This window comes from Phyllostomus hastatus, unplaced genomic scaffold, assembly GCF_019186645.2.
Source record: "Phyllostomus hastatus isolate PE091 unplaced genomic scaffold, TTU_PhHast_1.1 phas_contig_152, whole genome shotgun sequence".
NCBI lineage: Eukaryota > Metazoa > Chordata > Mammalia > Chiroptera > Phyllostomidae > Phyllostomus > Phyllostomus hastatus.
The window spans coordinates 17015496-17040713 of record NW_025333622.1 but is presented as its reverse complement, the minus strand read 5'-3'; the positions used below and the strand labels follow the sequence as shown (position 1 = coordinate 17040713).

Genomic DNA, 25218 nt, shown 5'->3' with positions numbered 1-25218 from the left:
AGTAGACACCTATACACAGCCACCCCAGGGGAATTTCAGGGAAAGTACATGTATAATGGGAATCCTATACTCTCCCAGAAACTGGGTAGTCTTCCCCCTTGCTTTCCTCATCCCACCCTGCCTCCAAGAAAGACGGCCTAAATACCTAGACAAGAGGGAATTTTTCCCAAGGAAAATGACTGGAATACACTTCCACCCATAGCTAGTGCCTGACATAAACTCTGTGGTCAAGAATTGATTCTTTAAAGGATTGTATTCTTTCTGTACAGCACAAGCCGTCTTTTTTCTGTTTCCTATATATGAGACCAACATGAAGCTGTAGACTTGATAGGCCTGAGGTACCTTTGATCTTTTGCACTGGTCAATTTCCTGTCTCCACACCCTCTGTTCCACCTGAATCTAGACTTTGCATCCCCATTCCCTAACTGGACCACTTAGTCCCCAGGACCCTCTCCCTCTCTCTACACCAGGCTCCAAGTAGCAGCCAGGTTCTCAGTGACACACATACACTGGGTCATGTCACCACCCCTTTGCTTGAACTCCTCAGTGGTTTTCCACTGCTCTTTGGGTCAGTCTGGTCCCTTGCCCTGAGCTACAAGGCCCTTGCATATCTGGCTTCTGACTTCTCTCCACCCTTATCCTCCATCATTCCCCCTGCACTTGAAGGGATGGCCACACTGGCCACTTTCTGCACCATGCCTAGACTCCCACTTCGCACTGGTAGTGATTCTGCCCTTGCTCTTCATGGGGCTGGCTTGGAGGCTGGCTCTCATCCTTTTGATCTCAGTTCAATTGTTACTTCTCCAAGAGGCATTTCCTGACTGGCCTGTCTAAAGGGGTCCTTCCCAGTTATTCTCATCACTCTTAAATTTCCTTCTCTGTTCTTAATTGATGTTGGCTTGTTTGCCTAGCCTTTCTTCCACCAGAATGTTCAGTTCTTGACTGTGGAAAATCTGTCTTTCCTACTCAATACTGTATCCCTAACACATAGCACAGTTTTTGCTGACACAAGTCTCAAGAAATAGTTGTTGAGTGATTTAATAGTAATTGTTTATTCACAGTGAATAATCTCAAGCAACCTAATTATTCACTAATAAGGGTGTCATCAAAGAAGGTATGATAGAATCTTGTGCTTGGATATTAGTAGGTAGGAGTATTTTATGGGAAGAAAAATGGTAATCTTATTTTTATAAAATAATGTGTCTAAGTTAGATATTTAAGAAATACTACAAACATAGGTATGAAAATATTAATGTTGTTTATTCTGGGAGTGAGTGCTTTTATTTCCTTTTTAACAAATAATTTGTATTTACACATTTTCTAAAATAAAGCAATATTACTTTTACAGTGATAAAAATCTTCTAAATGAAGTTATATTATAATCTGACATGTTGGGTAGGAAATAAGGGGGTTTGGTTAAACAGTCCTCAGAGAGTGAGCATCTGAGTCACCTCCTTTCTGGTTTCAGCTCTGGAAAGTATGAGAAATGAGCCTATCAGAGAAATACAGTATTCTGTCAGCACCATTCCATCATGTTGCAATGCACCTGTCAAGAGAGCGCAAAGAACAAAGAGGCTCTTTAAGACACAGGAAAGAAATCGTTGGCTCCTAGGCCTTCTAAATTCACTGTGCAGCTGGTGCAAGGGAAAGTAAAAAATACTCCACACTCACAACCACCAAAGTCCAAAAAGCCCCCTGAAGAATCTGGGCCTGTCCAAAAACAAATAGCTCCTGAGTCACTGTGAACATGGAAAACTTGGCACTAGAGCCTTTCCTAGTTCTTTATCCATATGTCAGTGCTTGACTCCACTGGAGTCTCTCCCACCTTTTGTCTGACTGGATGGCAATCCAAATGGGTAGTTTTTCTCATAGAAGACACAGTATGTTCTTTGTCTTTATCTCCCCTAGGTTATTGATTGTTGGTGATCAGCATAACATTTGTAAATAAAATTTATTTTCTTATCCTAAAACAATGTAGCTTCCATCCTAGTTGGGGGGCTAGGAAATAAACCTGAGTGACAGCAACAGCTCTAGATGCATTTCCTTGAATCTTCAGGCAAAGTGTCAAATGACAAAAGGGAGGAATAGGGTGGGAGAACCACACAGTACCTAGTTTTCCATCTTTTCTCCCCACCTCTGCACAGCTTGTATGAAATCCCCATGCCTCCTGACACATTTCCATGGCATATTCAGATTTTGGTTTAGAGCCTGAAAGGCAGGCTTTTAGGGTTGCATACAGTGAAACAGCACTAACTCCAACCCTCTGTCACTCAAGAAGGCACATCAGATTGCCATGGAATGACATTATTGTTGAGATAACTTTGAATTCATTTTATTTTTGAAAATCATTCTAAAACTTAGATTTGAACCCTTGCTCTCTCCACCACGTAACAGTTACCACTGACCAGTTTTTTATACTGTACTACTTCATGCTCTGTGCTTCATTTCCCTGTGCTTGGATTTCATCTGCAAAATGGTATTAACTATAATACCTCCTGTGGTATTGTCCTCCAATATCCATTCTCCCCTTCCTCCTTTTTTGAAACTGTGCAATTATTGGCCCAGAATAAAGAATATGTTTGCCATCCCCTCTCACTGCTAGCTGTGACCATATCGCTGGGTTCTGAACAAGGGGTGTAAGGGACAGTGCTCATGCAGCTTCTGAGACAGGTCCTTGAAGGGCTGGGGCACATCCACAGCTGTCCCTCCTGTCTTCTTGGTGACTCGAATGTAGACATGACATTTGGAACTAAGCATCTGTCTTGGACCTTCAGAAGGAAGTGGTATGTTGAAGAGAGCAGAGCCGAAAGATGAAAAGAACCTAGATCAGGTATGAGAATAGAGCTGTTCACCAGGTTGGAGAACTTTCCCTGCAGACTTTGTTTATCTGGTGGGGGGATTGTGGTAGAGATAAAACTGTATGTATCTTAACAACTGTTGCATTTTTCTGTCACTGCCAAATTCAGTTCTGGTGGATTTACTTAATTCTTCAAAATTGCTCTAAGGATTAAAGGAAATAATGAGTATAAAGTGCTTAGCTGTTTGTCTGGCATAGTAAGAAGGCTTAGTATCCAAAGACTAAGAGACATTCTGTCTCCAAAGTCATGAGACAGTTAGGCTATTGGAACATGGTTCTGAAACCTTGAAAGGTATGGAAAGCCCAGGAACTGGCTCCCACTCTGGTCAAATTGACTAATTTTATTATCTGATGTTAGCAGTGATCAGAGTGATTTTGATTGCTCCTAAATTTTATGAAGAGTTAGATAAAATCTGACATTTGGTTTCCTTGTATATAAAAGTGAGAATATTTAAACTTACTTTATAGGCTTTACAGAATTAAACAAAATAGTACCACATAGTAGGTATATACTAGGTGCTTAATAAATGACTGTAGTTATTACTTAGGTATGATGGTTAATTTTATGTGTGAACTTGGCTGGTCATGGTGCCCAGATATTTGGTCAGATGTCATTCTAGATGTTTCTGTGATGGTGTTTTTGGATCAGATTAACATTTAAATCAGTAGACTTTCAGTAGAGCAGATTATTGTCTATAATTCGATAGGGGAACTCAAGGGTTAAAGATTTTAGCCTTGGTTGTAGGTGAGAGCCTTAGGTGATTAGTGCACATGGAAATCTGTTATACCAGGAACTGGAATGCATGACCTATGTGACTCTAGGAGGCTGACAGACAATTCAACCTCTGTGCCCCAGAGGGTCTGCAAGTGATGGAGATGGTATCTGAGCATTTGTGTTCCAAGGAGGAAAGGCCCATGACACAGATAAAGAATTGTTGATCAACAGATAAAGAAGTACTAGGAAAATCGCTGTGAACTGCAACTCTTACCTGACTGACTTTTTTTCCCAAACCCCTTATCTACCCTTTCTTCTCCTTATAGAAATGCTGGCTTGAGGTGAGATGTTAAGATGGTGTTTGAGGGTACATAACCCTCCATCTTCTCAGATCACTGGCATCTAAATAAAGTACCCATAAAGATTCAATCCTTATCTCTACTTATTGGTTCTGGTAGTGACAGGTAGCAAGAATGGTGACTTCTCCAGTTTCCTTTACTGGTGACTCTGGTGGGATATTTTCAGGACTCTTCAGCAAGTCTGAGTGTTTGGCAGGTTGTCTCTTTGGTGCCTGGACTGGAGTGGGATGAGCCAAGCTATTTATTTGGAGACTGGCAGTTGCCAAGTGCTTTCACTTGAGAACTTGCATTCTTCATTTCTGGGCAGTTACCGTCACCTTCACTTTTGATGAACTGCTGCATTTTCTGCTTCAGGATTACAGTCCCGGATTATGGCTTAGAACACTTGTCAGGAATTAATGTGCCTTCTGGTTTGTGTGATATTACAGAACTCTGTGAAGTAGCTGGGGAAGGGGACTCCATTCTGGGGAAACAGCCCACTGAGGCACATTCTGGCTGATTGGTTGACCTATGCTTATGAACCTATGACTAAAAAGGAAATGGTTTTTTATCACACTACTGCTTGGCCTACAAATAATCTGGACTCAAATGAGCACTGGCCACTGAACAGGTCTTTAAATTGGTATACTATAATGCAGTTAGTGTTTTGTCAAAGATCAGGGAAAAGGATAAAATACCTTAAACACAGGGTTTTATGACTTTACATAATAGAGATACAGATGCAAGATTAAAAGGAAATTGACTGGTGGCCCAAAAGAAAGGGAATTTGTATGTGGTAAAGATCAGAAGTTCAGAAAAGAGGGATTGGGAAGATTAGAATGTTGTGGTTGCTGCAAGCTTGGTAAGGATTCTCATGGCCCTTCCAGCCCTGGGGGACCCTCCTCCTTGCCTGGCTGAGGGAGCCGAAGGAGGTGAGCCTGAACTGGTCTCTCCATTCTGAACCTGTCAAGGAGCCAGACCTGGTGGATGACAAGCTTCTGGGCAGGGCTATCATATTGCAAGGGGAAAAGGCACAGGAAAGATGAGTGCCACAAGGGAAGGAACCAGAGGTCAGAATCTGAGAACTGAGCAAAACTTACGGTGTGGGGACAAATTGTAAAGCTTTTTGATTGATACCAGAGTGACATATTCCATGGCCAATAGACCTCTAAATGAACTGGGACTAGAATTTCTGGAAGCCCTGAAAACCAATTTTTCTTGACGCCATTAGAATGTGTTGGAGGAGATATGGTTTTCCTTTCCCAAGAAGGGATTTGTTGTTGAAACACCATGCTCAAATCACTTTTTCTTCAGAAGAACAACAGCTCCACCTGTGGGTACCTCCAGAGCATGCCTGGCAGTTCTTTATGAAGCTATTGGAATAAGGAGAAAAGGAACCCGGCCCAGAAGAAATTGAGAATCAGGTAAAACCCACTGTATGGGCTGTTGGAAGGCCAGATGGCAAAGCGAGCCTCCCCTGTTAACGCTGACCTCAAACCATGGGTGGGGACTCCCAATAAGAGGCAGTATCCTTTATGCAGGGAGACCCTAGAAGGAATATGCCAAATAATTCAGAAGATTCAGGAATATGGACTCATTCAGCCCTGCCATTCCTGTACAATACAAGATTTAAGGGCATTAAATGACATAGTGCAGAATAGTATACCCAGGGACAGCTTCTGGTATCAGTATTGGACTTAAAAGATGCTTGCTTCTGAATTCTGGTTGACCAAGACTCTCAAATCCTTGTTTGCTTTTGAGTGGCAGGACTTGGAATCTCAGGTCAAGACTCAGTACTGCTGGATAGTCTTACCACAAGGGTTCAAGAACCTACCCCATGATTTTTGGGCAGACTCTGAGCCAGGATTTAATAGATCTAAAACTAGAAGGAGAAACTCTGTTACAATATGTGGATGCATCTTTTAACTAATATTATAGCTGCCTTACACCATTTGGCATCTTGTGGCTACAAAGTATTAGCACAGAAAGCCCAGATTTGTCAACAAGCAGTAAGGTCTCAGGTTCCTGCTTGAATCTGGCAAAGGGAGTTTTAGTGGACTTGTCAAAGAAACTAGACCACACTGCCCAGGGGTGTCCAGTCTGCTTGAGTGCTGTGGCAGCCACCTGTGAGCTTTTATAGGAAGCTGAAAAGTTTTCTGGGGGACAGCCTATCACCATTTATGCACCCCACCAAATGTTAAGTAGTGCTAGGACAAAAAAGAAATTTTGGGCTCACTGCTGGAAAAAAAAAGAACAGGTACCAAGCAGTTTTTCTCCACAGTCCCAATGTCTCCCTCAAAATTATAAGTTAAATTGTGCTTCCCTTCTCCCGGAGCCTTGGTCATGCTAATGCTTGACTGTGCTGGAATAATTGATGAAGTTGATTCTAGAAGAATTGATTCACAGGACATCCTTTAGAAGAGGTAGAAAGATAGACGAAATTATATAGACAAAGATAACAATGACTGCATGTGCTGTTGTGATTCTCGAAGGAATAGTAGAGACCAAGCCCTTACCACCATGAACCTCTGCTCAGAAAGCTGAACTAATGCATTGATGAAGGCACTAGAATTGTCATATGAAAAGAAAGTGAATGTGTATACTGACTCGAGGCACACTTTCCCAATTTTGCATGCACATAGTTTAATCTGGAAGGAAAAAGGTCTATTAACCTCCAGTAAAAGGAACATTAAGCATGCAACAGAAATTTTTAAATTACCAGAAGTTGGTCAGGTGCCTTTCCATGTGGTAGTTATGTGCTGTCCCAGGCATTAGAAAGACACCTAAGCGGCTAGAGGAAACAATCTGGTGAATAGAGCAGCAAAAGAGGCTGCTAAAGGAACATTTATAATGCCTTTGGTACCTGTTCTAGACTTAACACAATTCGACCCTGACTATTCGACTGCAAACTTAGAGAAAGGTGAGAACTGGGATTTTGAACCACCTATATTTTACCATGGTTCATAAGTCCTGGCATTTCTAAAGCCATGTGTGCCAGAAGAATGATCCTAAAACAAATCCCCATCAGAAAAAATAAAAGAAATAATACCAAGGGCAGTACCTGTGCAAGGACTGGCAAATAGATTTTACCCAGATGCCAAAGGTCTGAGGAAGGAAATATTTGTTAGACTTTGTTTATACGTTTTCAGGATGGGTAAGAGTCCTGTCCCACTAAAACTGAGAAATCCTCAGAGGTAATGAAAGTCTTGATGATAGAAATAATTCCTCACTTTGGCTTATCCAGCAACTTCCAGAGTAATAACAGACCTGCTTTTGTTTCAGAAATTACATGGAAGTTTAATAAGTTTTAGGAATGAAGTGGAGACTCCACATGGCATGGAGACCTCAGGCTTCTGGGAAGGTAGAGAGGATGAGTAACACCTTGAAGAAAAATGTAGCCAAGCCCTGGCTGGTGTGGCTCAGTGGATTGAGTGCCAGCCTGTGAACCAAAGGGTCACCGGTTCAATTCCCAGTCCAGGGCACATGCCTGGGTTGCAGGCCAGGTCCCCCAGTGGGGAGTGGATGAGAGGCAATCACATATTGATGTTTCTCTCCCTCTCTTTCTCCCTCCCTTACCTTCTCTAAGAATAAACAAAATCTTTTCAAAAAAGAAAAATGTAGCCAAACTGTGTCAAGAAACCCATCTCTATTGGGATCAAGTTTTACCTGTTTCTCTGCTCAGGATAATGGTGGCTCCTTGAAATGGAATTCAAATGAGTCCTTATAAAGTTGTGTACAGAGGACCAATTCAGACAGGATTGGGGTGGGAGAAATGTATGTAGATTAAGAAGTGAAGGTAAAGAACTGTGTACAACATTTACGTCAGAACTTAGCTGTGGTTAATGACCTTTGCTGTATTAGAAACCTCTCCCCCACAAGTTCAGTACATTCCTTTGAGATAAGGTGCTACTCCAGGCTTGGAAGACAGAATCCTCAGAAAGCCAACTAGAAGAAAAGTGGGCTGGAACCTAAGTCAGACAAAGTTTCATTTCATGACTTATAGGCACTTATACTCCACTGGAAAGATAACTGGAGTCCTAGGGTAACTCTAAAGGACAGGGAAATATATTTAAAAAAAAAACAATGCTAGCATAGCCCAAGCTGGAAAATGTGCAACTTCTGTCAAATGTACTAAACTCTGTTTTGTATGAATTGTAACACCACCATTAATGTATGTATCTTATCCTTCTAGTTACATCAGATTGACTGCAGGATGTTTTCTAATATGTGGAAGGACTGTTTATTCAACAGCAAAATGATTTTTAAATAATCTTATCTGCTTTTATGTGATTTTAGTTTGCATTTCTTTAATTAAACTAATCTTACAGAAATAAGATAATTGAAAACTAACCATAGGGGAACTCAAGAGTTAAGGATCTTAGCCTTAGTTACAGTTGACAGGCTCAAGTGATTAATGCATGTGAAAATGTGTTGTTCTAGAACTGGAATGCATGAACTGCATGACTCCAGTAGGTCAACAAGCCATTCAACCATTGTGTCCCTGGGGGTCTGCAAGGGGATGGAGAAGGTATCTGAACCATTGTGTTCTAGGGAGGGAAAGTCCATGATGCAGATAAAGGATTGTTGATCAGCAGATAAAGAAGTACTAGGAAAATCACTGTTTTTCTTACTTGATTAACCTTTAAAAAAAGCCTTACTTTCCCTTTCTTTTCCTATGAAAAGGTCAGGCAATTCCTCTTAAATGGTCCACACAGACTTACTTGGTAGCTGATTGAAGAACATCAGAGACATATAGGAAGAAACTGAATTGTCTGCCTTCAGGGTGAGACCTGGGAGGCAACTTCCAGACAGAAGGACTGTCAGAGACTGTTATTCTTTTTCTGAGCCTTCCTCCCACAGAGTTACAGAGCTGGCAGGCAGGTGCCATATTTGAGAAATCATCAACCTGGCTCACACTGCTTGTCCCACCCTGGTGATTCCTTAAGGCCCTGTCCCACCCAACTTTCAGGTCCTTCCAAGATGTGTTTAGTTGCTTTTCCATACAAATGGTGTGTCTTGGGCCATGCTCTATATTTCCTTAAATTCCATCAAATATATTATCTGGCTTTAGTGGGTCCTGTACCTCTCACTAAGTTTCCCCAGGCCCGAAACTAGCAGCAGCCAGCCTTGGTTCACAGCATGGCCTTACCTGGGCATCTCCAAGCCCAACACAAGTAGCAGCCATTGGATCACTCTATAGCTTATGCTGTGTGACCCCGGACAGAACACATTCACTGGCTCACCTTGGACATTCCAACAGTAGTCAAGGCTCAACTACAAAAGAAGGGTGTACATGGCCCCCCTCATCATGGGCACACCTTGAGTACCCAGCTTGGGTAAGAGGGGAAGCTGTGCCACTGAAATCTACAGATACCTACTACTATGTTAGGCCACACTACCAAGCCAGGAAGATGTCACAGAACTACTTAATACATAGAAACAAACATGAGGAAGCTTCCAAAATGAGGAGACAAAGAAACATGGCCCAAATGAAAGAACAGAACAAAACTCCAAAGAAAGAACTAGACAAAATGGAGACAAGCAATCTACTAGATGCAGAGTTCATAATAATGGATATAGGGATACTCAGTGAACTTGGTGAGGACCTCAACAACATAAAAAAATCCAGTCAGGAACAAATGATAGATACACTGATTGGAACAAAGAACAATATACAAGGAATCAACAGTAGAGTGGATGAATCTGATAATCAAATCAGCACTTTGGAATACAAGAAGCAAAAAACAACCCATCAGAACACGAAGAAGAAAAAGAATTTTAAAAAATAAGGATAGTGTAAGGAGCCTCTGGGACAACTTCAAGTGTACCAATATGCACATAAAGGCAGGGCCAGAAGGAGAAGAAAGAGCAAGAAATTTGAAACCTGTTTGAAAAAATACTGACAGAATACTTCCCTAACTTGGTGAAGGAAATAGACATGCAAGTCCAGGAAGTGAAGAAAGTCCCAAACAAGATGAACTGAAAGAAGCCCACACCAACACACATCATCATTAAGTTAGCAAAGTTTAAAGACAAAGAAAGAATATTAAAAGCAACAGAGAAATGCTGTTAGTTACCTACAAGGGAGCTCTCATAAGACTGTCAGTGGATTTTTCAAAAGAAATGACAGGATAGAAGGGATTGGCAAGAAAAATTGAAAGTGATGAAAAGCAGAGACCTACAATTGAGATTACTCTACCCAGCAAATCTATCATTTAGAATTGAAGGACAGATTAAGATCCTCCCAGGCAAGGAAAAGCTAAAGGAGTTCAGTACCACCAAACCAGTACTATATGAAATGTTAAAGAAGAAGATGAAAAATGTGAACATCCCTGACTGGTGTGGCTCAGAGGATTGAGCATCAGGCTACAAACCAAAGGGTGGCTTGTTTGACTCCCAGTTGCAGCCCATGCCTGGGTTGCAGGCCAGGTGCTGAGATAGTGGCATGCAAGAGGCAATCAATTGATGTTTCTTTCCCTCTCTTTCTCCCTCCCTTCCCTTCTTTGCAAAAATAAATGAATAAAACCTGTAAGAAATTCAAAGAAGAAATATTTTTAAAAGGAAAATAAAAACAATATAATAGCAATAAACACATATCTACCCACAATTGATTCTAACAAACAAAATAAGCAAGAAACAAAACAGAATCATAGATACAGAGAACATTTTGATGGTTGCTAGACGGAAAGAGGTTGGGGCATGGGTGAAAGAGGGGAGGAGGTTAAAAAGTACAAATTGGTAGTTACAGAATAGTCATGGGGAGGTAAGTACAGCATAGGGAATAGAGTAGCAAGAGAACATATATGCAGGACCCATGGGCGTGGACAATGGTGTGGGGATTGCCTGAGGTGGTGACAGGGCTGGGTAGAGGGGGGCAGAGGAGGAAAAACTGGGACAACTATAATAGCATAAACAATAGAATATAATTTATTTTTTAGCTGCAGGTCCTTTGAGTGCTCCAGCACTTCCCAGTCATCTGTTTTGGTCCCCTGACACCATCCACTTTTCAACATGCCTGGTCTGACCCCCAGTGGCACTATTGTGCCACTTTCAGGACACTCTCCCAGTAAAGCAGTACCTGCCTTGGTGGCAGGTTCCATGGTCCAACAGAGGAAAAATGCCAGCTGCGGGATGACCTCAGCAGGCACTAGGGGAATGTGGCACTTCTACATGGAAGATTTGTCTGGCCTCAAAGTTGGCCCTGTTCCAGTACTGGTTATGAGTCTTCTGTTCATCATTTCTGTATTTATGTTGTACATTTGAGGCAAGTACACTTATTCATAGATTTGGCTACATACATCTGTCTGTCATCCGAAGAAAAAAAAAACATGTCTTGGACCAAAACACAGTGATTTTCTGTAAGCTTACTGTTTTAAAGGCATCTTAATGATAATTTATTTATGGAATCAGTTTTTTGTATGGCTATGAAACTGTTTAATTCATTTATGTATATACATAAATTTAAAATATATATTATATATTATAAATATAAATGAATATATAAAATATATATACATAAATAATTTGAAAAAAGAAAGGTCAGCTTGTGATGAGATGTTAAGACAGTTTTTGAGGGTACATAATCTTACACCTTTCCCGATTGTCAGCATCTGAATAAAGTGCCCATAAAGATTCAATCCTTGCCTCTACTTATATTGGTAGAGACAGGCAGCATGAATGTCAACTTTTCTGGTTTAATTCGAGTGTAACTCATTCATTCAGATGAAGATCTTAACAGAACAGAGTGATATCTTCAGAGAAAGAAGAGATGCTGCCAGAAGAAAGCCTTAGTACTTAAACTACAACCATTCCTCGAGTTTCCAGCATGCCAGTCTATCCCATCATATTTTGGACTCACCAAGACTCCATAATTGTATGAACCAACTTAAAAATAAATCTGTCAGGATATAAGCATGTATCCTGTTGGTTTTCATTCTCTGCAGAACTCTAACTTATACATATGATGTCTTCAAGACTCATCCATATTGTAGCATGTGTCAGAATTTCCTTCCATTTTAAGGCTCTTTGTAGATACTACATTTTGTTCATTCATTCATCCATTGATGGACACTTTGGATGTTTCCACATTTTAGTTATTGTGAATAATGTGGCTATAAACATGGATATACAAATATCTGCTCGATCCCATGCTTTCACATCTTTTGAGTATATACTCAGAAGAACTGCTGGATCATACGGTAATTTTATTTTCAATTTTTTCAGGAAGTGCCACACTGTTTTCCATAGTGTTTGCACCATTTTACATGTCCATCAGCAGACACAAGTGTTCCAATTTCTCCATATCTTGCTAAAACTTATTAATTTCTTCCTTGCTTTCTTCCTTGCTTTCTCACTTTCTTTCTTGCTTTCCCTCTTTCCTTCTTCCTCTCTCTCTTTCTCTCTTTCTTTCTTTCTTTCCCCTTTGTTGCGCGTGGGTCACCGGCTAGCAGTGACCACGGAATGCTGTGGATGGCTCGACAATAAACACGCGAGAAATAACAACACATGCACAGAGACAAACTAGTTTCTGTGGGGAAGTAGGGACAGAAATGGCCACCCCCCCCCCCAGTGGGGAGCGCGCTGATTTATCGTCCATACCTGCTTTTATTAGGCTCATCCTGCATAATAATTCAGGTAAAGTACAGCACTCACCAGGGGAAGTAAGGAACTATAGAAAACAAAGAACTCTGCCGGTCTATTGAGTTGGGGGTCAAAGAGCTGTAAGGCTGAGGAACAAACTAGCTTCCTCCTAAGACCCTTCTCATTCAACTGAGAGCATTCTTGAACAAAGAAGGTTTCACAGTAATTTACATGTTCTTTCTTAGGCCTGATCACCCTGGGAAATCCGCACTTCCCAGTACCGAGCTGTACTACCCCGTCATTGTTTCAGGCTTAGGTGGAGCGCGGGAACTAAGGCCACCGAGAGATAAGGAGATTTTCTTCCGGATGCTGAGAACTCAGACTTTGTCAAAGCCGAGGAGCGAGGGTCCATCACCCCCTTTTGCTGCAGCCCCCCCAAGTCCTTCTTTTGGGGGGCCTCCCAAAAGTGATCGTGCCTGGCTTGGGTTGTTCCCCCCGTGGGGAATCTTACCCGTCTTTGGCTAACCGACCAAGCTTTTTGGGGTTCAGCAGCAGAAGCAGCATTCCTGCCAGGGAGATAAGCTTTTGTCTCCTTGCCGGCTCACGGTTCCAAGGGCGTTCCCTTAGCCTTAGCTAGGCGGGGGTTTCAGCTTCTGATACCAGTCAGGGCGGTTCCCAACATATCCCCCTTTTTTAGTTTTTTAAAATCAATTGTGGTTGTTAAGCCTGTGAAACCTACTTTTGCTGTTTTCGAATGCAAATCAGAAGAAAAGCAACATCTATATACATCATAAGGCAATAATAGAAATATAAAGCAGAAACTAAATTCTATGGGTTGTGAATACCTAAATTTCTAAATTCAGTGCAAGAAAACATATTAAGGGAAAAACAAAAGTAATAGGTCTGATTACATTTCAATCTTTGAGAGAAATTACATGGATATCAGGAAAGGCAAATCACATGGCAGTTTGAGCATAATGCAAGCCTGACTTTTTACGAGAGGATTTCTTAACAGGTGCAGTTCTGCGCACCGACTCATCACCTACTTTCTTACGTGGGTGTTGAGTTTTAATTTTACGCCTGCCAGAGTGGTTTCTCATACCTTCTCCCTTGTTTTCTGTTAGGACTGCTAAGGGTTCCATAAAGATGGCTACTTGCTGGTCTCTGATACGACCCTGGGAAAACAATTTGCAAATACACCGAAGTACACAAATCAATATCACAATCAGTAAACAACCAGCAGCTCCAAAAACCCAAATTCTCAAATTAATTCCATCAAACCATGTTTTAGGATTCAGCCAATTAATATTTTCATTAAGGGCTCGAAAAATGTCCTGTTTGGTTAAACGTTGAATGTCCTGCAGCTGATGATGTAGCTCCAACTGCAATTTATCAATTTGTCCTTTTAAGTTAGTGGAGAAAGCTCCCCTCAAGCGATGTTGTATATCAGTCCAAGTATGTTGGCTGGAATTCCACTGTAGCGGTGTGACACACAGTCTGGAGAAACCAGGGTCACAAGTTAGGTGCTGACGAGTCACGAGAGCGTCCCTGGCGTTCGCCAATCCAGTCCAGTGCTGATTCAACTGCAGAAAGGCGGGTCAGGATCTCCTGATCTATTTGGGCCTGTTGGACTAATTCTAAAGTAGCATTGATTAAACCATAAGTGCAACCAGGTGTTAACAAACTGTCGGACTCATAAGGAGAGCAGTGCATTGTTAAATGCTATAATGCCATTTGGATTCATTCATTTTTTGGTCATATTCTGGAGATGACAGATTTGGAAACAGTTGGAAGACACAATTAAATCATAACCACTATTAACGACTGGTCTTGTTAGATTTATGCAAAGAAACCTTATGTCATTATTCACTCCTTTAGAATGCCAAATTCTGGAGGGATCAGGTAGGGAGAAAAATATAAAGTGTGAAGGAAAATCCTTTTCCTTCTGCTATCTACCAGGCTTCTTAAAACTTTCACTTCCACAGACCTTCTGCAACATTCACAAACTCTCTATTCTTTTTCATTCACTTTCTGATATCCACCAAGATTGCATCTCCATGCTTTAGACCTTCCATTACTAACACACACCACATAATTCTTTCTTAAAACATTTACTTCCACAGACTTTCTGAAACATTCACAAACCTTCTAATCTTTCTTTCATACTCCTTCTGATATTCACCAAGATTGCATTTCCATGCCTTATACCTTCAATTATTAACTAACATCACATAACTTCTTTCCTAAAACTTTTACTTTTCCATTTATCTTTACAGTTTCCCATTTACATGCCTAGAGTGTGAAGTTTCAACCTTCCCTGGAATCCTCAATTTCTTTTTCAGAGCAGATACAGAGCAAAATCCATCCTTCTCTGTGGGGGTGAAGGTGGGGCCTCCTCGATCTGCTCACTCAATTTGCACACCGTTTCACTGTCAGAATCAGATTCCTCCTCAACAGTCTAGCTCTGTTTTCTTTGCCCAAATGAACTCAAGAGAATCCCTGACAAGCCTCCAGGTTACAAAGGTGTGCACACCAATAGATATACCACTGTTTTGCAAAGATTTCAACATTTCACCCACTTTTTCCCAAATCATCAATGTCTAACGTCCCTCTATCAGGAAATGAAGGACAATATTTTCTTATAGATTGCAAAAGCTGAACCAAATGCTTTTCTTTCTTATACTTTGTTATACTTTGTTATACTTTCTTATACTTTGCTTCTTTAAGAACTTGTTGTAATATACGCAGAAAAGATTTCTGCCCTTTAGATAAGTTACAACCTATGTTTACCTTCCTTTTTTTTTAAAGAAAAAGCTTCCTTTTACTTACTTTTAATTAGCCAAAATAAATCACCTGATTACTTTCTTCAAGGCAAATCATTTGTTTTTTCAAACTTGAGAATTAAATTACTATTTACCCAATTATAGGTGGTCGCAAGAGAGAAACGACCTAGAAAAGAAAGACCTACTTCCCTGAAAATTCAACGCATCCCACGACATGCCCGAGAAAGAGTTCAGGGTCGTCGGCCCTTACCTGGGCTGTTAGCGCGCAAATCCACCCGAAGTTGATGCGTTGTCCACAGCGACGGCTTGTAGCCGCTAGTTCCAAGTGGTCTCGAACGGGGTCCCACCTCTGTGGTCCCAAATCGCTGCCCCACGTTTGGGCGCCAGCTGTTGCGCGTTCCCTTAGCCTTAGCCTAGGCGGGGGTTTCAGCCTCTGATACCAGTCAGGGCGGTTCCCAACACCCCTTCCTTCCTTCCTTCCTTCCTTCCTGTTTTTTTCTTTCTCATTATTTTTAAAATAATTGCTATCCTAATGAGTGTTAGGTGGCATCTCATTATGATTTTTGATTTGCATTCCCCTGATGATCAGTGATGTTGACCACCTTCTTCTGTCCTTTTTGGCCACTTGTGTAGCTTCTTTTGAGAGGTACATATTTAAGTCCTGTGCCCATTAAAAAATGTTTTTTAATTCTCACTTGCGGATATGTTTATTGATTTTTTGAGGGAGAGGAGAGAGAGAGAGAGAGAGAGAGAGAGAGAGAGAGAGAGAGAGAGAGAGAGAGAGAGAGAGAGAGAGAGGTGTCTTTCTCTCTCTGACTGGGGAGAATCAAATCTGCAACCTAGGTATGTGCACTGACTGGGAGTCAAACCTTCAACATTTGGTGAGGGGATGATGCTCCAACTAACTGAGCCACCTGGCCAGGGCCTAACTTCATTCATTTTTAAAAGTATATTTTATTCACTATGCTATTAGAGTTGTCCTATTTTTTCTTCCCTTTATCCCTTCCCACCCTGCACTCCCCTTCCTTCCAGCATTCCCTCCCTTAGTTCACATTCATGGGTTGTACACATAAGTTCTTTGGCTTATCCCTTTCCTATACTATTCTTAACCTCCCCCTGTGTATTTTTCAACTACCAATTATGCTTCTTATTCTCTGTACCTTTTCCCCCTATTCTCCTCCTCCCCTCCCCACTGATAACCCTCCATGTGATCTCAATTTCTATGATTCTGTTCCTGTTCTAGTTGTTCGCTTAGTTTGTTTTTCTTTTGTTGTTGTTGTTGTTGTGTGTGTGTGTGTGTGTGTGTGTGTGTGTGTGTGTTTTAGGTTCAGTTGTTGATAGTTGTTAGTTTTCATTTCATAGTTCATACTTTTGATCTTCTTCTTTTTTCTTAGATAAGTCTCTTTGACATTTCATATAATAAGGGCTTGGTGATGATGAACTCCTTTAACTTGACCTTATCTGGAAAGTACTTTATCTGCCCTTCCATTCTAAATGATAGCTTTGCTGGATAGGGTAATCTTTGATGTAGGTCCTTACCTTTCATGACTTGGAATACTTCTTTCCAGCCTCTTCTTGCCTGCAAGATTTCTTTGAGAAATTAGATGATAGTCTTATGGGAACTCCTTTGTAAGTAACTGTCTCCTTTTAAGATTCTCTCCTTATCTTTAGTCTTGAGTAATTTAATGATGATGTGTCTTAGAGTGTTTCTTCTTGGACCCAACCTCTTTGTGACTCTCTGAGTGTCCTGGACTTGCATGTCTATTTCCTTCACCAGATTGGGGAAGTTTTCCTTTATTATTGGTTCAAATAAGTTTTTGGTTTCTTCCTCTTCCTCTTCTGGCACTCCTATGATTTGAATTTTGGATCACTTAAAATTGTCCCAGAAGTTCCTACACCTGTCCTCATTTTTTTTGAATTATTGTTTCTTCATTCTGTTCTGGTTGGATGTTTATTTCTTTCTTTTGTTCCAAAACATTGATTTCAGCCTATTTCCTGCCCTTCACTTTTGGTTCCCTGTATATTTTCCTTTATTTCACTTTCAATAGCCTTCATTTCTTCCTTTATTTTGCTACCCTACTCAGTCATTTCTGTGAGCATCCTGATCACCAATGTTTTGAATTCTCCATCTGATAGGTTGGCTATCTCTTCATCACTTAATTTTTTTTTCTGGAGCTTTGATCTGTTCTTTCATTTGGGCCATATTTCTTCGTGTGGGTGCACCTGTTATGTAGTAAGGGAAAAAACCTTAGGTTTTTGCCAGGGCAGGAAACCCACATCACTGCATATGTTGGGGAGGGGTCAGGGAATGCCACTTACTAGTTTTCTCAGCTCTGGCCCCACTTTTCATCACTTCCCTTGCTTCCCCCAACTGGATTGTGCCCTTTTAGGTGCTGATTCCTGGGTGGGTGGTTTAGTATACATTGTAGGACTCTGTGGGTCTCTCCAGCAAACTCTTCTGTGAGGCTGGGAGTTTGTCCCATTGCCACAACCCCCACAGTTTTTTACAGTCAGAAGTTTTGAGGCTTTATTTACCCACATGAAACTCTGGGTGTGTAGTTTGTCTTGCTCCTCAGTTGTTCCTCCCAGTTTATCCATATGTGAATGTGGGATATCCCTGTCCACCAGCCACTGCCTGTCCCTTCCTGGTTAGCAAGCTGCCTTGTCCTATGCCCTCTCCACCCCAGCTTCCTGTCTCTGCCTCTCCTACCAGTTTGGGTGAATGTTTCTTCTTCCACACTTTGGTTGTTAGAATTCCATAGAGTTTGTTTTTTCTGGCTGTTCTGATTCTTTTTTATTTTTAACTTTGTTGTTATCCTTATTTTGGTCGTACAAGGAAGTGAAGTGTATCTACCTATGCCCCCATCTTGGCCAGAACTTTTCCAACTTCATTCTTTTGCATGTGGATGTCACCTTACTTTTTATTTATTTTTTAACTATTCACTTCTTCAGAAATTTTACCATTTACCATAAGTTTAGTTCTTTCATCAGTGGTGATCAAATCCATATATCCAGCTTCTACTGATTTCCTAAATTCACTTCTCCATTTTCAAACATTATGGAATACCTCATGGAGTCACTGACAGTAGCACCGTCTGAAAATTCAGTTTGATTAGTTATTGACTACTATGTGAGGAAACGGAATATGCCCCATGTCCACTAGAGTGTGGCTTAATGAGCAAAAGTAGTATGTCTCCATGTACTCTGGACAGAGTAATCAGAGAAACTTGGTTTCAGATGCAAGTATTATTAGGGTGCATTTTGTACTGTTATGGAGAGAGGCACATGGGGTTTTGGGGATGTGAGCAAATGGTCTCTAGCAGAGTGTTTTCTCTTATAGGACAGATGCATTTCAGGGGACTCTCTTCATGACTAGGTAATATGTTTCACTCAAATTCCTGTGATTTGAGTCTACACTCACTAAGTAATCTTCCAACTAATATTGGCTACTCAAATAGAAAAAGATATTAGCTTATGCTCACTAGAAATGTTTCCTTTATAAGGAAAGAATAAACAAATGAGACCTCGTCAAAATAAAAAGCTTCTGCACAGCTAAAGAAAACAGTAAAGAAAATAAAAAGAGAACCAACTGTATGGGAAAACATATTTGCCAATGATACCTCAGACAAGGGTTTAATCTCCAAAATATATAAAGAACTTACATGACTCCACTCTAAGAAGACAAGCAACCCAATTAAAAAAATGGGAAAAGGACTTGAACAGACGCTCCTCCAAGGAAGACATACAGAGGATCCAAAGATACGTGAAACGATGTTCAATATCACTAGCTATCAGAGAGATGCAGATTAAAACCACAATGAGATAGCACTTCACATCTATCAGAATGGCCATCATAAATAAAGCAACAAACAACAAGTGTTGGAGAAGTTGTGGAGAAAAGGAGACCCTAGTGAACTGTTGGTGGGACTGCAGACTGGTACAACCACTATGGAAAACAGTATGGAACTTCCTCAGAAAACTAAAAATGGATCTGCCTTTTGACCCAGCAGTTTTACTGCTCAGACTATATCCTAAGAACCCTGAGACACCAATCCAAAAGAACCTTTGCACCCCCAATGTTCATAGCAGCACAATTTACAATAGCCAAGTGCTGGAAGCAACCTAGATGCCCATCAGTAAATGAATGAATCAAAAGACTATGGTACATTTACACAATGGAATTCTATGCAGCAGAAAGAAAGAAGGAGCTCCTACCCTTTGCAACAGCATGGATGGGGCTGGAAAGCATTCTGCTAAGCTAAATAAGCCAGGCAGTGAAAGACAAATACAGTATGATCTCACCTTTAACAGGAACCTAAGCAACAAAACAAAGAAACAAGCAAAATATAGTCAGACACAGAAATAGAGGACAGGCTGACAGTGACCAGAGGGGAAAGAAGAGGGAATTTCAGGGGAGAATGGGAAGGGTTTATAGAACAAATATAAAGGACACATGGACAAAGACTAGAGGGGGTGGAAATAGGAGGGCGGTGGGGAGGGATGGGTGGGTGGGCTGGAATGGGAATAAAAGGCATAAAACTGTACTTGAGCAATGACTAAAATGAAAAAAAAATTAAAAAGAAATGTTTCCTTTATAAATGTATGATGATTGGAAAATGTAAAATTAGTGATTATGCATCTGTACCAAGCCTGATATTTTCTGAGTGAATTTACTAAGGTAATTCAGCTTCTGAGCTGCTGCTCAGTTAATATTTATGAAATGAATGAATGCCAAGGAAAGTTATACCCTGGAATAAGATGCCTTTGAGAGGTACTTGTCCTGCTTATAATGTAAATGACCCTGCCCAGCCCCACAATAAACACACTAATGTGTACCCCATCAAATTGCATAACTTTAAGTGTCTCAAGCACAGAATAGTCATGTTTCTCCTCATAATGCATAATCATTCCTGACCTTCCTTATCTCTGTCTTCCAATTGCCAAAGTCCTAAAACTTAAAATTTGATCCACAGTTAGGCTCAACTTTACTTATTATTATATTTTATTTTTTTATTGATAGATTTATATCACAGCTATTTCTAAAGGGGATCTAAGGAAACAAAACCATAGGAAAACTAAATGCAATTAATATTAGCTGTAGCTTAACTGTTTTTAGGGTTTTGTAATGTGGCGTGCAAAGTGCTAAATTATTTATGGTACTGAGATGATCTGATTCTTATAAGAATCCAATAGGATGGAGAGGCCCTGTTATTATCTCCATTTTATAACTGAGAAGATGAAAGCACAGAGGGTTTACATAAACTTCAATGCTACTCAACTAGTTAATATCGGAGCAGGGAGCTGAATCCAGGTAGTTTGACTTTACTTAAGGGCTTGTACTTAAAATTGGCAAGAAGCAGTGAGAACAGGAAAAAAACGTATCAAAAACTGGTGGCCAGTGAAAATGAAAACAACACACAATACTTAGCTTTGATACTACAAGCAGAAAAGGAGAAGAGGAATACACATAATGGGTTTAAATAGCTCTGACCATAAAGTTATAGAAAACATTATTGAATATCAATAGAAATATTTTTCTCCCTGGCCTTGGGTTTTGAGAGGACTTTGTTAAGAAGGATTTTGAGTTACTTTAATGAAGGTCTCAAATAAGGCTGTTTAATAAGAAATGCAGAGGTGCTCCACAGAGGGCTAACTTCTGATATTACTTTTGGGATAAAGCCCAGGGTGTTATGTTAGAAGCATCACTCTCTAAATATAAATCTTCAGGTAAAGATGAAGAGAGGATAGAGGGACAGGATCTGGGTTTATAGCCTAGTATTTACTGTCTCCATCCTCTACATTCCTGTTGCCACCTAAGGTTCAAGTCCCTATTGTATTGTCTGGTTTACTGGATAACCTGACTTGTTTGCTTGCTTCTGGTCTCTCTCCCCTCCAAACTACCCATCACAGCTTCCATTCTAACCTTGCCAAGACATTGCTTTCACAATTTCACTCCTCTGCTCAAAAATATTTAAGTGACATGCAAATCACTTACAATATAAAGTCTAAACCGATTAGCTTGCTATTTAAAGTCTTTAAAAACTAAATCCCATATCTTATCACCTTATATCTATCCAATAGTGCTTCTCACATTGGAGGATTCATACCGGAGAGGTGTGTGTGTTGGGGGCGGGGGGTGGGGGGGGGTGAGGGTGCAGCACTTGCTGGAGCGGAGAAGGGAGAGGGGGAACTTTGAAGCAAAAGGCCAAAACCTAGTGTATCTTCTTGAAGTGTCAAGTTTATCAGATGACAATTACTTTAGAACACTTTTTATGCTAAACATAATTGTTATACAGTAGAATACAACATTTATATGAATTTTAAAGTTAAAACTGAGGCATCAGAGACCTTTTTTGGATTTTTGGTGGGCCATGTTCCAAGACCCTGAAGGTTATTAGTCTCTGGCACCCCTTCAAACTGCACCAAGCAGTGTTAGTTGAAAATACTGACAAATATCTGACTCTGGAATCACCTTTTGTAAATTCCCACAACCTAGCTTTTACACAGCTTGGAACACTGGCTGCTCTCTGTGAAAGCCCATGTACCAGAAACTGTCCCTAATACTTCTTGATCCTGCTGGAAAGTCACACCAATTACCACTATTATTCTCTGGGTGGGGTCACTGGGCATAAAATGCCCCCAATTTTCATGTCTTCAAACCATACTGTGACATTGTAATCAATATGTATGGTAGTCCCCTCTAACCTGAGGTTTCACTTTTTAAAGCTTCACTTACCTGTGATCAACTCTGGTCTTAAAACATTAAATGGAAAATTTCAGATATAAAGAGTTCATAAGTTTTGAATCACATGCTATTCTGAGTAGTGCAATGAAATCTCATGCTGTCCTGCTCAGTCCCTCCAGGGATGTGGGTCATCCATTTTCCCAGAAGACCCATTCTGTATTCACTCCCTATCTATAAATCATTTAGTAACTGTCACAATATTGCAATGCTTTTGAAACTGGAAAAAACCCTGGCATTCATGCTGCCTGTCACATACTGAATCCAATCAACACAGACAGGAATTGAATCTCTATGGGCACTTTATTCAGATTGTTACAGGGTGCAGCCAAGAGGGGGGACCCCAAATGGGCATTTGAAATGGGGTCCAGAACTTAAGGTGTCCAGGAGATTTTAAGATGTCTCCATCCCCCCACCCAGGGTGTGGGTTGGGGGAAGGGACAAATGGAGCAGGGCCATTGAGATCTGTTTTGCATAGCAACAGCCTTGCAGCTACCCTCTGGCGTGGTCATTTAACATATCTATAGCCTTTGGCTGGTCGCTTAGGTATGTTAAATAGCTGTGATCATCTCTGAGCCAGGGGAATGGAAGTAACATCCCCACCAAGATGTGACTGGGGGCAGATCCCCCAAGCTACAGCGCCTGCGTGGGAGCTCGGAGAAGATTGGCTCCAGGACATGGGGGCCACACCTGCCCAGACTCATGATGGCAGCCCAGTAAAGCTGGAAGGATATGAATTCTGGCAAGTGAAGCCGAGTGTGGGAGGAGTCGGAAATGAGGCTGCAGAGGAAGATTGGCCGTGGGGATTTAAAACCCAGACTTGGTGGCCATTAGGGGAGAGAACCATGGTGCTTTAGGGGGGAGAACCATGCGCAGCCCTGAGAGAAGAGAACCATGCAGCTTTGGCAGAGTGGGGACTCTCCCCTTCCCTCAGCCATAGGAGAGAGAACCACGCGGCTTTGTCAGAGTGGGGACTCTCCCCTTCCCTCAGCCCTGAGGAGGAGAACCACGCAGCTTTGACGGAGTGGAGACTTCCGCAGCCCTGAAAGGGAGAACCACGAGGCCTGGACAGAGCGGGGACCCCCGCAGCTTTAGAAGGGGAACCACCACCAGGTTTTAGCAGAGATCCCGGCGACTCAGCCGAGGGTGCCGGGAACCCAGGGAGGTCTCCCAGTCGAGATGGAGGACTAACTAAGAACCAGAGGACTGCCTGAGCCATGGACTTCGTTTTCCTTCCCTGAGTTATGGTACTCTGGACTGGGCAAAGGGGGAAGGAAGGAAGAACTGTGTCTGTTTGTGGGTGTTTTGGGGGACTTTGGGATTTTTGATAAAGATATTAGGTCACTACTTTAAGTTTGTATAGCATTAAATAAACATTTCCTTTCCTTTTCACGAATCTCTGGCATTGAGAGACGTCTTTCCTCTGGCGGCGGACATGACGGACCTGGGGGCCTTTTAAATAATAGTATATCGTCCCAGGCCCCCCTTGTTCTGTTCTGTAACAAGATGGCCAGTGATCTGAGAAGACGGTGGGTTCATACCCTAATGAACCATCTTAATTCCATTTTAAGGTGGTCCTTTTTTTAAAAAACATATTTAAGTAGAGCACTGCGCCCCCCATCTTTCCCACTTTCCTTGAAAACTCTGAACCTAGGACCTACCGGGTCCTGAGAACAACAGGGCAATTAACTTGTTGGTCAAACTCATTGCAGCTTACAGAAATAACCAGGCACTCTGAAAAAATGTAATATTCCTTGCTTCTGAGCTAAACAGAACATTAAAGAATGTCCTGTTTGCCAAGCCCTTAGCAAGGAAGCCCCATTTACAGGAGTTAATCCTCAAGGACTAGGTTCTCAAATAATTTGGCAAACAGATATCACTCATTACGCTCCCTTTGGAAAATTCAAATACGTTCATATTTCTATTCATACTTACTCTGATGCCCTACATGCATCTGCTTTAACAGGAGAATCTGCTAAAAATATACAAGCCCATTGGCTTCAGGCCTTTAGTCATTTAGGGCAGCCTCAGCAAATTAAAACTGATAATTGCCCTGGATACCTTGCCTATTCTACTCAAGTTTTTCTTCAGTGCTGGAATATCCTAACCCTAACCTTATAATCCAACTGGCCAGGCAATTGTAGAACATGCTCATCATACTTTTAAAAATCTTTAAAACAGAAAAAGGGGGAGTCATGAGTCCTTCCCCCCCAAATTTGATTATGTTAACCATGTTTACGTATAATTTTCTAAATTGTGATGAATCACTCTGTACTCCAATTGAGAAACATTTTCAGAAGAAAGAGCCAAAATCATCTTATATGTAGGTTTTAAATAGTGATTTTCTGGGAGATGGCTCTTGGCAGGGCCTGGTAGATCTCTTAACTTGGGAAAGAGGGTATGTGTGTGTTTCCATCCTTATAGATCCTGTCTGGCTACCAGCCAAAAGAGTAAAGCCTTATCATGAGTGGGATAGATGCCAAGCTCTGCTACCTGGAGTCAAGAACCGATCGACTGACAGACCAGATGGCCCAGCTGACCCTGAACAACCAGCAGGAAAACAGACACCCACATCATCACTCACGGGCCTGCGTCCACCAATGGAGGAGGATGGGGCCTGCCCCAGTGACAGGGGCCAAGGCTCAAATGCTCCTGCAGAGGACAACAACCCCTCAGTGCCCCATAATGTTCCCTTTAGGTGTGTCCCCACCACATGGGGGGACATCAAGGCCCTTAATGCTTGAGCACAGGCCTTACCAAACAAAAAGTGTTCCAGAGCCTCCACAATAATCTTACAATGGCTGAACCCTAAAAACTGGTTCAATGGACTGAATTTATGAGTTTGGGTCATGGCAGCCCTTGGATGCCTCCTTGTCTTAATACTTATTTGTGCTATATGATATATACAGAGGCTGTTTTCTTAAGATTGTGTTCAGGAACAGCAAATAGTAGGTTTCACAGACTTAACAGCTACAATTGCATTCACAAACAAAAAAGGGGGAGATTATATGTTGGGAACCACTCTGCCTGGTTTCAGAAGCTGTAACCCCCCATGGCTAAGTTTGAGTGAGAGATCTTGGGACCCTAAGCCACTGAGGAGACAAAGCTTATCTCCCTGGCAGAAGCACCGCCTTTGCTCCTTCTACTTCACCCTGCCTGGCCCCCAGTGCTTAATCGATTAGCCAGTAATGGGTAAGATTCCT

The 25218-nt window shown here is 41.4% G+C and overlaps 1 protein-coding gene across 1 annotated transcript; it reads left to right on the top strand.

Moving 5' to 3' along the window:
• The first annotated feature begins 10921 nt into the window (after positions 1 to 10921).
• Positions 10922 to 11173, top strand: LOC123813410 (protein transport protein Sec61 subunit beta-like). The gene has a single exon (XM_045830405.1). It carries the CDS (start codon positions 10922 to 10924, stop codon positions 11171 to 11173), a length of 252 nt encoding a protein of 83 aa, XP_045686361.1.
• The last annotated feature ends 14045 nt before the right edge of the window (positions 11174 to 25218 follow it).